This window comes from Bos grunniens, chromosome 15, assembly GCF_055505025.1.
Source record: "Bos grunniens cultivar Pamir isolate PY7600 chromosome 15, Bosgru_T2T1.0, whole genome shotgun sequence".
Classification (NCBI taxonomy): Eukaryota; Metazoa; Chordata; class Mammalia; order Artiodactyla; family Bovidae; genus Bos; species Bos grunniens.
In genome coordinates, this window is record NC_141179.1 from 54,573,741 (window position 1) to 54,587,070 (window position 13,330).

The 13,330-nt window shown below is 38.7% G+C and overlaps 1 protein-coding gene across 5 annotated transcripts in view; it reads left to right on the forward strand.

The window, feature by feature from the left end:
- RNF169 (ring finger protein 169) overlaps positions 1 to 13,330 on the forward strand; it is a 91,256-nt gene that overhangs the window by 73,082 nt on the left and 4,844 nt on the right. For all 5 annotated transcript variants that reach the window (XM_086340842.1, XM_086340844.1, XM_086340845.1 and 2 more), the window contains one exon: positions 13,064 to 13,163. In XM_086340842.1, the coding sequence (XP_086196968.1) occupies positions 13,064 to 13,163 (100 nt within the window). The remainder of the gene's footprint in view (positions 1 to 13,063; positions 13,164 to 13,330) is intronic.

Below are 13,330 nucleotides of genomic sequence, written 5' to 3' on the forward strand. Positions count from 1 at the left end.
AGTACAGTACCTGGCACACAGGAGAGGCTCAGTAAATACTTGTGAAATGTTTAATGATATAGGTCTTTGTGCCCGTGGGTAGGTTAAAGGAGGCTTTTTGTCAGAATTGTCAAACTTGCAGGGTCTCTAGGAAAGAGGACTTTGGGAGTTGTAGAGGAAACAGAATGGCTGGTGGCTGTTGTTTAGAGTAGATTCTATAAGATTAATATGGGATTTGGGTGGGGGGGATCTAGGGACCACACTGATAAAGCTTTTATACTATAAAGTTAGCTTCTCCCTTTAATGCATTAGCAGTAGATTATGGGGGATCTATAATAGGGGATCCTTTTATAGATTCTGTAAGAGAAAAGTCTGTATTGCACCAAGTCATAATTAAACCTTAAATAAGTAGAAATTAACTACATTATTTTGTTTGCTAATGTTCCGATACTTTAAGCCTGAGATTGTGGTTCAGAGTGGGGCTCAGCAAAAGAGCCTTGTAGTGTCTCTGCTTCCTGTAAGGTGTGTGTGTATGAAGAGAGAGAGACAGAGACTGACTCCTGACTCGGTCATAATAACTGCATGCCCAGCTAGTGTTGGGATGAATTAAACTGTCCTGACTTGTTCCTCATTTTTAAAACAAACACATGAAAATATGAACTCTTTCAGCTGACAGATACCAGACACATAAATGCTGTGATACTGGAGGACTAACTTTAGAACTGATGAAAAGAGACAAGCCAGAGAGGTGTGAGGATGGAGAAGCCAGTCTTGGGAGGTTTTAGGGAAACAGTAGTGTGAGCTTGAGTAAAATCAGTTGACCTCATTCTATTTAATTTATGTAAAATACAGGTTGTTATGCCCTACTTTTTGCTTGCTGGGCAGGGGATTTCATTGAATGATTTAAGATTCTTTTCACCTCTAAGATTGAAGTATCTAGAAGTGGCTTAAAGTAGGGTTTTAAAGGGTGGAAGAAATGTGGCCAGGGCATGAAATGGAAGGGGTAAGGGCAGTTGGTGGGTTCTGTAAAAAATCTCAGGATAGGATTTAGCAAGTTATATGTGGGGAATAGTCCAAACAATAACTATCAGGGAAAGGAGACTATGAGAGAAAACTGAGGTAGTGATTTAAAAGAAACCACAAGGCTTAATGATGGTCTAGGGCAGATCATGTGTGTGTGTGTGTGTGTGTGTGTGTGTGTGAGAGGGATAAAAGAACAGAAATCCAGCAGATGAACTAGTTAAGAGGACAAATCTTGCTAAAAGTATGAATTTCATATAGGCATGGCAGCTACAGTTGGAAAAGAAAGATAGCCTAAGGAGAAGTGATGTGGAACTTAAGTAGTAGCTTTTAGAGGTGTCAGTCATCTCTCTGTCCAGAAGAAATATCAACCTCAGATATGCAGATGATACCACACTTATGGCAGAAAGCAAAGAAGAACGAAAGAGCCTCTTGATGAAAGTGAAAGAGGAGAGTGGAAAAAGTTGGCTTAAAGCTCAACATTCAGAAAACTAAGATCATGGCATCCAGTTCCATCACTTCATGGCAAATAGATGGGGAAACGGTGGAAATAGTGACAGACTTCATTTGGGGGGGCTTCAAAATCACTGCAGATGGTGACTGCAGCCATGAATAAAAGACACTCCTTAGAAGAAGAGTTATGATCAACCTAGACAGCATATTAAAAAGCAGAGACATTACTTTGCCAACAAAGGTCCATCTAGTCAAAGCTATCATTTTTCCAGTAGTCATATATGGATGTAAGAATTGGACTATAAAGAAAATTGAATGCCGAAGAATTGATGCTTTTGAACTATGGTTTTGGAGAAGACTCTTGAGAGTCCCTTGGACTTCAAGGAGATCCAACCAGTCCATCCTAAAGGAAATCAGTCCTGAATATTCATTGGAAGGACTGATGCTGAAGCTGAAACTCCAATACTTTGGCCACCTGATGCAAAGAACTGACTCATTTGAAAAGACCCTGATGGTGGGAAAGATTGAAGGTGGGAGAAGGGGAAAACAGAAGATGAGATGGTTGGATGGCATCACCAGCTCAATAGACATGAGTTTGAGTAAGCACCAGGAGTTGGTGATGGACAGGGAAGCCTGGCGTGCTGCGGTTCAAGGGGTAGCAAAGACTGAACTGAACTAAACTGAATCTCTCTGTCATACTACAATAGGAATATACTGGTGGTTTTCAGAGGGATATGGCAGGATGGTGACAAGTAGCATCAGGGAACTAGCTTTCTCCCAGGTCTTCCTACTGTATTTAGTACTTTACATACCTCATTTCCTTAAGCTTCTACATTAATCCTGTAAGATTTCTAACATTCTTATTTTTCAGCTAAGGTAAATGCAGTTCAAAGAGATTAAGCAGTTCACCCTAGAACTTCTCACCTCAATAAAGTGACAGAGATGAAATTGGAACTCAGGTCTCTCTTGACTCCACAAACCTGTGCTCTTTCTAGCAAACCACTGTCAGAATCCTATGACAAAAGACTCTGCACTTAGATCTTTGTCTTGAAATGATCTACCTTTGTAACAGAGAGCTTCCTTCTTTCTGTTTGTTTAAATAATTTATACGTTGTCTTGTTCTAAAAAACCACAAAGTTGTATAGAGCTGGGTAAGAAGCTGCCCAGTTATCCTGTTGTTTGAGGGAATTCAAAGCCTTTTGCATGACTTTTGAAATATAGCTGTGGAAACAATGGTTCCATCCATCAGCAAAAAAATACTAGTGTATGTCCCTAGTAGGCAAATACATATAGACAGAAAGTGGATCAGTGGTTGCTTAGTGCGGAGGAGAAACGGGGGTTTAGGAGTGGTAGCTAAAGGGTATGAGGTTTCTTTATGAGGTGATGGAAATGTTCTAAAATTGTGGTAATAGTTAAATAACTCTGTGAATACACTTAAACCATTAAATTGTACACTTTAAAAAAAAGAATGCTAGTGTACACAAGGCAGATAACCCAATAATAAATATTCAAGGGAAGGCTTGTAACAAAATCTTACCCATTTCTGGGTTCATGGCAGCTACAGTTGGGCCCTAGGAAGCTGCTTCTGCTTTACTCAAGTATGTATGTGTTGGGGTGAGGGGCCTCACATATCCAAGTTAGGGGCTGGGAGGAGGATCCTCTCTTGCCTTCAGCTTCTTGGTGGGACTCTGCCAGGCCTGAGAGTTTTGATTAAGAAAGTAATGTGGGGGGAAAAAAGACACTAATGTGGAATGGGTATGTGAGAGAGAGTGATGAATAAGCAATTAATAACATGAGCTATCTCATGTTTTATACCGTGTATTACCATTTGAAAGCCCTTTAAGCAGTGTTTCCTAAGCATTAACTCCTCTAGCTTTCCAGCTGCATGTTGACACTGGCTGCTCCTCCTTTTCTTTGTTTGTAAGTCAGACTCTTTGTGGTTGTGGGTATTTTTAGCTTAACGAGACATCCCAGAAACCATCTGGTCCCTTGGCAGTGGAAATTTTAAGCTAGTAACCTTTCAGACAATGCCGCTTTCTCTTGTTTATGACTTCACTATGTGTTTGGAAAAGAGAACTTCCCTAGGTGTGCTGGGTCTGTTCTGTGGCGGAATAGAGCAGGCTGTAAGATCAGTGTGCTGAGGGAGAAGGAGCACATGCCTTAGAATTTTGGAGATTCGTGTGCGACCTAGAAAAAAAATCACTTCCTTCAGTTCTTTGTCTATAAATTTGGGGATGCTGATTTACAGGGTTTCTGTATGGTTTAAATGAGATATAATATATTTAAAACACACAATACCTGAGAGGTAATAGATTCCTAATAAATATTGAGGTTTTCTCTCCTTTCTTAAGCAGGTCATAGGTATTTCTGTACATATTTTTATTCACTTATAAGAAATTTATTAAATATATCCACTGTGTTTTAGGTACTTGTTAGGGCTTGGGAATATAGAAATGGATGTGGGAAAGGTGGGAGGTGTAATTACTTCTCCTGTTTTTTTAGCAAAGGTATTGTTTGAGCTCTTAAATCTCAGGAACATTATCAAGTTTATTGCTGACTGTTCTCAGCCAGCATTGAAGCCCCTTAACCTGACCAAATACTGCAATAATAATATCTATATATTATGTTGATAGTTTCCACAATATTTTCACACTCATGATTTTTGTGACCTTCATGTGATAATAACAACATTGGGGGAGTAGAGTTATATAGGAAAAAAGCTTATATATACTACTGAAATTGAGTTGGCATTAATTTGAAATATTGTTTTCAAATAAGATGTTAATTGTAATCCCTGGGGCAACCACTAAGAAAATAACAGATATGGTTAAAGAAATAAGAAAATCAAAATGGTTATAGTAGGAGATATCTAACACAAAAGAAGGCATTATTGGAGGCATTATGGAGTAAAAATGGTGTAAGACATGTAGAAAACAAATAGAAAAGTGGCAGAAGTCCTTCCTTACTGGTAATTACATTAAATGTAAATAAACTCTCTTATTAAAAGGCTCCAACTGTAGATGAAGCCTATTTCTCTCCTGCCTCAACCCGGGTACTGAATCATGAGCTCTATGACTGAGCAGAAGGAAGAGGTTAGGAAAGCAGTAGATAGGACTCCAGAGGGTTCAAAGAGATGAAGCTCTTACTAATTACATTACAGACATCACCCCCAAGCCACTGGGGATACCTCTCCTGTGCATCCTCCCCTTTGGCCAATGGGCATTCCCATCGTTCCACATGCCTCATTCACAAATGCTCTCACCCTGTGGCCAGCTCCCTGTGCATGCTCCCAGTGTCTGTTGAGCTGTACCCGGTAGGTCTGCAAGCCTGTATTTGCCCTACCTCAAGACTAAAGAAAGAGCCCAGAGGCAGCAACATAGACATCAGTAGTTTAGTAGGATTAACGAGGGATCTTCCATGTCTGAAGCAAGGTACTTGAGTGACATCACACTGTGTGCAGCAGACAGCGGGCAGGACATGGCAGTGATCTTCACAACCAGAGAGAGAGGGAGGTTACTAATTATAAAGAAAACTGATATCAGGTTGGCTCATTAGTTACCAAGGAAACACCCCTCACTGCCCCTTTGATAAAACTATCACTGTAGAGATGTTCTGATCTACACATTAGAACAGTCACTAGCTGGGAGGCGTTAGGGTTAAGAATAATAAGGTAGCATGGTGATGTGTTAACACTTATTGTTATTATTTAGTCATTAGTTGTGTCTGACTCTTTGCGACCCCGTGGACTGAGCTCGCCAGGCTCCTCTGTCCATGGGATTCTCCAGGCAAGAATACTGGAGTGGGTTGTCATCTCCTTCTCCAGGGGATCTTCCTGACCCAGGGATCAAACCTGCATCTCCTGTGTTGGCAGGCAGGCTGTCCTCATTAATCACTTACCACTGAGCCACCTGGGAAGTTCTCAGTTAACCATTTAACTCTGGTATAAATGTTAAAAGGACAAGAGTGTTGAAAAATAACTATGGCTAAACTAATTTGTTGATGAATACACAATATAAAAAGACATGAAGTGTGTTGTGACATCAGAAATAAAATGGAAGAGAGTAAAAGCATAAAGTTTTGTATGTCATTGAAGATAAGTTGTTATCAAGCATAAAATAGACTCTCATATCTATGTTTTATGTAGGCCTCATGATAACCACAAAGCAAAAACTTACAGTAAATTCACAAAAAATACAAAGACATCAAAGCATACTTTTATAGAAAATTATCAGTTCACAAAGGCAGGCCACAAAAGAAGGCTAAAGGAAAAAGAGATGTACAGAACTACTAGGAACTGACTAAGATGGCATTAGTAAATCTTTACCTTTCAATAATTACTCTAACTGTAAATGAATTATATTCTCCAATCACAAGACATATAGTGGCAAATTGAATAAAGAAACAAGACTCAACTATATACTGCCTACAAGAGGTTTATTTCAGCTCTGCTGATACAGGTCGGCTGTAAGCGAAAAGGATGGGAAAAGATACTCTATACAAATGAAAACCGAAGTGGGAAAAGAGAATGGACTTTAAGCCCAAAATGGTAACAGCAGACAAAAAGGCATTACATAATGAAAAAGGGGTCAATTCATCAAGAAGATAAAATAATCATAAATATATAATATATGCACCCACAATTGGAGCACCTAAATATTTTAAGCAAATACTAACAGACCCAAAGGGAGAGATAGACAACAATACCAATATTAGTAGAGGACTCCAGCACTCTACTTTCAACAATGGATAGATCACCCAGACAGAAAATCAATAAGGAAATGTTGGAACTGAACTATATTTTAGACCAAATGAGCCAAACAGACATATATAGAACATTCCATCCAACAATAGAATACACATTCTTCTCAACTGCATATGGAACATTCTGTAGGATAGATCATACAAATCACAAAGCAGGTCAGCAAATTTAAGATGGTTGAAATCATACGTAGTATCTTTTCTGACCAGAATGGTATGAAACTCAAAATGAATAAGAGGAGGAAAACTGGAAAATTCACAAATAAAGGGAAATAAACTTCACGCTCCTGAAAAACCTGTTAGCCAAAGAAGAAACTAAAAGAGAAATAAACAATACCTTGAAAGAAGCAAAAGTGGAAACACAGCATATCAAAATGCATGGGATGCACCAAAAGCAGTTCTAAGAGGGAAGTATATAGTGATAAACACCTATATTAAGAAAAAAGTGAAATTGAAAGCATTAGTCACTCAGTTGTGTCCAACTCTTTGTGAGTCCGTGGACTGGAACCCACCAGGCTCTTCTGTCCATGGAATTCTCCAGGCAAGAATACTGGGGTGGACTGCCATTTCCTTCTCTAGGGGATCTTCCCAAACCAGACACTAAACCCCAGTCTCCCACCTTGCAGGCTGACTCTTTACCAATGGAGTCACCAGGGAAGACCTATTAAGAAAAAGAAAGAGCTCAAATAAACAATCTAACTTTATACCTCTAGGAACTAGAAAAAGAAGAGCAAATTAAGCCTAAGATTGCAGAAGGAAGGAAATAACAAAGACCAGAGCAGAAATAAATGGAGACCAGGAAAACAATGGAAAAGACCAGTGAAACTGAGAGCTGATATTTTGAAGAGAAAAAAATTACTAAACTTTTAGTTAGGCTAAGTAAGGGAAAAAAGACTAAAAAAAAAAAAAAAAAAAAATCAGAAATGTGAGAGGAGACATCACACTCGATACCATAGAAGTACAAAGGATCCCAAAAAACTACTGTGAACAATTATATGCCAACAAATTAGATTACCTAGAAGAAATGGATGAATTCTTAAAAACATGCAACCTACCATTGAATTATGAAGAAATCGAAAATCTGAATAGACAAATAATGAGTAATGAAATTGAATCAGTAGTGAAATACCTCCCAACAAAGAAAAACTCAGGACCAGATGGTTTCCCTGGTGAGTTCTACCAAACATTTAAAGAAGAATTAATATGCTGACCCCTCTCTAACTTTTCCAAAAAACCGTAGGGGAGGGAACACTCCCTAACTCATTTTATGAACCCAGTATTACCCTGATACCAAAGCCAAATAAAGATACTATAAGAAAAGAAAACTGGAGGTCAATATCCCTGATTAAATATTCCAAACAAACTATTAGCAAACTGAAGTCAGCAACACCTTGGAAGAATCACACACCATGATCAACTGGTTTTACCCTTGGGTCACAAAGGTAGTTCAACACAGGTAAATCAATGAATGTGATATGCCACACTGATAGAATGAAAGATGAAAATTGTAAATCTTAATGTAGAAAAAGTGTTCAACAAAATACAAAATCCTTTCATGATAAAAACTCTCAACAAATTGGATATAGAAGGAACATACTAATACAGGCCGTATATGACAAGCCCACAGCTAACATACTCATGAATGAAAGGTTGAAAGATTTTCCTCTATGATCAGGAGTAAAACAAGGGTGCCCACTCTCACCACTCCTATTCAGTATAGTACTGAAGTCCCAACTGTAGCAGTCAAGGAAGAAAAACAAATAAAAGGCATCCAAATTGGAAAGGAAGAAGTAAAATTGTTCTTGTTTATGATGATATCATCTTATATCATCCTAAAGAAAAGAAAATCCTAAAGATTCCACCAAAAAACTTATTAGAGCTAACCAATGAGTTCAGTAATAAGCCCATGCAAATACAGCCAACTAATATGAGACAAGAGAGCCTAAAAAAACTCAGTGGAGAAAGGATGGTCTCTTCAATAAATGGTGCTGGGGAAAACTGGAAAATTGCAGGCAAAAAAATGAAATTGGGCCCCTATTTTATATCATTCATAAAAATTAACTTTAACCAATAAGACCTGAATGTGTAAAACTCCTAAAAGAAAGCATAGAAAGCTCCTTGACATTGTCTGGCTATCATTTTTTGGAGATGACACTAAGCAACAAAAGCAGATGTCAGTGGGACTGCATCAAACTAAAAAGCTTCTGCACAGCAAAAGAAACAGTCAACAAAATGAAAAGGCGATCTACAGAATGGGAGAAAGTATTTGCAAATCATATATTTGATAAGGGATTAATATCCAAAATATCTAAGGTACGTATATAATTCAAAAGCAAACATTGCAACTACCATATGATCCAGCAATTCCACTTCTGGGTATATACACAAAGAAATGAAATCAGAATCTCCAAGAGCTATCTGCACTCCCGCATTCATTGTATCATTATTCTTAATAGCCAAGACATGGAAACAATCTTTAAGTGTCTGTCCATGGATGAATGGATAAAGAAAATGTGAGATACATATATGTATATATAATATTACTCAGACATGAGAAATAAGAAAATTCTGCCATTTTCAACAGTGTGGATGGACCTTGAGGGCATTGCACTAAGCAAAGTTAAGTCAGAGAGAAAGACAATTTTGTATGTCAGTTACATATGGAATCTTTAAAAGCCAAACTCATAAAAACAGAGTATAATGGTGGTTGGCAGAAGGCGGAGGAAATGGGGAAATGTTGGTCACAGGGTATAAATTTCCAATTCTACGGTGAATAGGTCCTAGGCATCTAATGTACAGCATGGTGATTATACTTAACAATACCGTATTTATGTGTTTGAAAGCTGCTAAGAGAGCGGGTCTTAAATGTTCTTCACCCCTCAAAATAAATGGTAATTATGTAAGGTGATGGAGGTGTTAACTAACCTCGCCATGGAATCCTTTCACAATACGTGTGTATCAAATGCCAACACTTTGTACACCTTAAACTTATACAATATATGTCAAACATAGCTCAGTAAAACTGTGAAAGAAAAGAAAAGCATCCTGATTGCAAAGGAGCAAGTATTCTTCCTTTCACATTTTTGTTCACAGATATGGTATTATTCATAAAAAATCCTAAGGAATTCATGAAAAAACTATTAGAGCTAATAAACAAATTTAGGAAAGTTTCAGGATGCAAGATCACCACACAAAAATCAGTTGCATTTTTTATATTAGCAGTGAACACTGTGAAAATATAATTAGGAGAGCAATTGTATTTGCAGTAGCACATACACACACACACAGAAAAACCCAGAATAGTTATGAGTAAATTTAACCAGGAGAAGGGAATGGCAAACCACCTCAGTATTCTTGCCTTGAGAACCCCAGTATGAAAAGGCAAAAAGATATGACACTGAAAGATGAACTCCACAGGTCAGTAGGTGCCCAATAAATAGCTCCAGAAAGAATGAAGATGCTGAGCCAAAGCAAAAACAACAGCCAACTGTGGATGTGACTGGTGATGGAAGTAAAGTCCAGTGCTGTAAAGAACAATATTGGATAGGAACCCAAAATGTTAGGTCCATGAAACAAGGTAAATTGGAAGTGGTCAAACAGGAGATGGCAAGAGTGAACATTGGCATTTTAGGAATCAGTGCGCTAAATGGACCAGAATGGGTGAATTTAATTCAGGTAACCATTATATCTACTACTGTGGGCAAGAATCCCTTAGAAGAAATGGAGTAGTCCTCATAGTCAACAGAAGAGTCTGAAATGCAGTACTTGGGTGCAGTCTCAAAAATGACAGAATGATCTCTCTTTATTTCCAAGGCAAACCCTTCAATATCAGAGTAATCCAAGTCTATGCCCCCACCACTAATGCCGAAGAAGCTGAAGTTGAACGGTTCTATGAAGACCTATAAGACCTTCTAGTTCAGTTCAGTTCAGTTGCTCAGTCATGTTCGACTCTTTGCAACCCCATGGACTGCAGCACGCCAGGCCTCCCTGAAGATGTCCTTTTCATCATAGGGGACTGGAATGCAAAAGTAGGAAGTCAAGAGATACCTGGAGTAACAGGCAAGTTTGGCCTTGGAGTACAAAATGAAGCAGGGCAAAGGCTTAACAGAGTTTTGCAAAGAGAACGCACTGGTCATAGCAAACACCCTCTTCCAACAACACAAGAGAAGACTCTACACATGGACATCACCAGATGATCAATACCGAAATCAGATTGATTCTATTCTTTGCAGCCGAAGATGGAGAAGCTCTATACAATCAGCAAAAACAAGCCTGGGAGCTGACTATGGCTCAGATCATGAACTCCTTATTGCAAAATTGAGGCTTAAATTGAAAAAAGTAGGGAAAACTACTAGACCATTCAGGTATAACCTAAATCAAATCCCTTACAGTTATAAAGTGGGAGTGACAAATAGATTCAAGGAATTAGATCTGATAGACAGAGTGCCTGAAGAACTATGGACAGAGGTTTGTGACATTGTACAGGAGGCAGTGATCAAGACCATCCCCAAGAAAAAGAAATGCAAAAAGGCAAAATGGTTGTCTGAGGAGGCCTTGCAAATAGCTGAGAAAAGAAGCAAAAGCCAAAGGAGAAAAGGAAAGATACATACCTCTGAATGCAGAGTTCCAAAGAACAGTAAGGAGAGATAAGAAAGGCTTCCTAAGTGATCAATGCAAAGAAATAGAGGAAAACAATAGAATGGGAAAGACTAGAGATCTCTTCAAGAAAATTAGAGCTACCAAGGGAACATTTCATGCAAAGATGGGCATGATAAAGGACAGAAATGGTATGGTCCTTACAGAAGCAGAAGATATTAAGAAGAGGTGGCAAAAATACAGAGAAGAACTATACAAAAAAGATCATGACCCAGACAGCCCCGATGGTGTGATCACCCACCTAGAGCCAGACATTCTGGAATGCAAAGTCAAGTGGGCCTTAGGAAGCATCACTACGAACAAAGCTAGTGGAGGTGATGGAATTCCAGTTGAGCTATTTCAAATCCTGAAAGATGATGCTGTGAAAGTGCTGCATTCAATACACCAGAAAATTTGGAAAACTCTGCAGTGGCCACAGGACTGGAAAAGGTCAGTTTTCATTCCAATCCCAAAGAAAGGCAATGCCAAAGAATGCTCAAACTACCGCACAATTGCACTCATCTCACACGCTAGTAAAGGAATGTTCAAAATTCTCCAAGCCAGGCTTTAACAGTACATGAACCAAGAACCTCGGATGTTCAAGCTGGATTTAGAAAAGGCAGAGGAATCAGAGATCAAATTGCTAACATCCATTGGATCATCGAAAAAGCAAGAGAGTTCCAGAAAAACATCTACTTCTGCTTTATTGACTATGCCAAAGCCTTTGACTGTGTGGATCATAACAAACCGTGGAAAATTCTTCAAGACATGGAATCAGACCACCTGACCTGCCTCCTGAGAAATCTGTATGCAGCTAAGAAGCAACCATTAGAACTAAACATGGAACAGACTGGTCCCAAATTGGGAGAGGACATGTACCTCATTACCTCCTTTATAAGTTTTCTCTTAACTAATCTACTATCATAAAATTTTAAATCTTTTGCTCAAAAGAGTAGATATGACTATTCCATTCCAGAGTTAAGTAAAATCACTCAAGGAAATAATTTCTGTTTGGGATCATCTGCATAGCTAGGTGTCCACCTTGTCTTCTGGTAAATTCTTATTTATCCTTCAAAATACATATGCCACTGAAGGCTTTTCCAACCCTGTTCTCACTCCGTCCCAGGTAATTAATTAATAACTCTCTTATGCCATTATTAGGCAAAATTATTAGGCATAAGTTTTCATTGTACCATTTAACTGTGTTATATTGAATTATTTGTCTGCTCCACTGGACTCTGATTCCTTGAAGACCTAGACTGTACCTCATTCTTTTCTGTATTTCCAGTGCCCAGATAATGCTCATAGGTGACTGGCATATAGTAACTGTATGTTAAATGCTTGTTGAGTAGAGCTGTTACCCAGTAAGATCAGTGTTATAATACAGCTACTTTGGTTTTTGGTTTGCATTGTAAAATCATAATATAATGCACAAGACAAATCTTCTGATCTTGAAATCTCTTAATCACCAGGATGTAGGCCTTTGGAAGCTTAAATGTAGTAGATTAAGGGAGAGAGTGTATTTAATTTTTACTACCTACATGGGAATCTAGCGATTTGCTAGGTGTTTTATAAGTACTTAAATATTTGTTTCATGGATGATTTAGATTGCTTGAGAAGAGGTCTGGGCCTAAGCAAAGGAAAAAAAAAGTTTCTAAAGTTGATTTGATATTGTATCTATCCTATTTTTAAAATTATTATTATTTTAAAAGTTACTTTTTGGCTGCACTGGCTCTTCCTGCAGTGCGTGGTCTTTGTCTAGTTGCGGCACGCAGGGGCTTCTCTTGTGGGGCATGGACTCCTTGCTGCAGTACATGCTTAGTTGCCCTGAGGCATGTGAGATCTTAGTTCCCTGAAGGGGGATCAAACCTGCATCCCCTGCATTGGAAGGCAGATTCTTGTCTACGGGACCACCAGGGAAGTCCCTGTGTCCATTCTATTACGGAAGGTGCGGTGTCCCTCTATTTCTCTAAGCATGAGTGAAATAGCCATTGGTCTTGTGTTATTTAGGCAGGATCTAAGTTTGGAAACAAAGACTTACACCAAATGTCCTCTCTGGAGAACTCTCTTTGGACAGGATTTGTTCTTAAAATTATTTTGTTAATTAATACATTTTCTGTTATAGCTGCATAGCTTTGAAAGCACAGACGAGATTGTCATCTTTTTTCCCTTAGCAATCATAGGCTACGGTTGACAGTTTGTCTTTATTCTCTTTTAGGAACCTAAATTCCAAGATGGAAAGGAGTCAGAGCTGCAGTGACACTGGTCAGGACAGAGCGAAGAGCAGACTCAGAGCAGCCCCAACCAGCAAAGCCAAGGTAGACCTCAGACACAGCTTCTTCTTGGGCTGTCTTGTCCCGTCCCATAACCTCCTGCACACGGCCACAAAAGAACCATTTCAGATGAGAAGAGGCACAATGGATCCTAGGCAAACTCATTATGTTGGAGAATTTTACAAAACAGATGTGAAGGGAAGAGAGTTTGA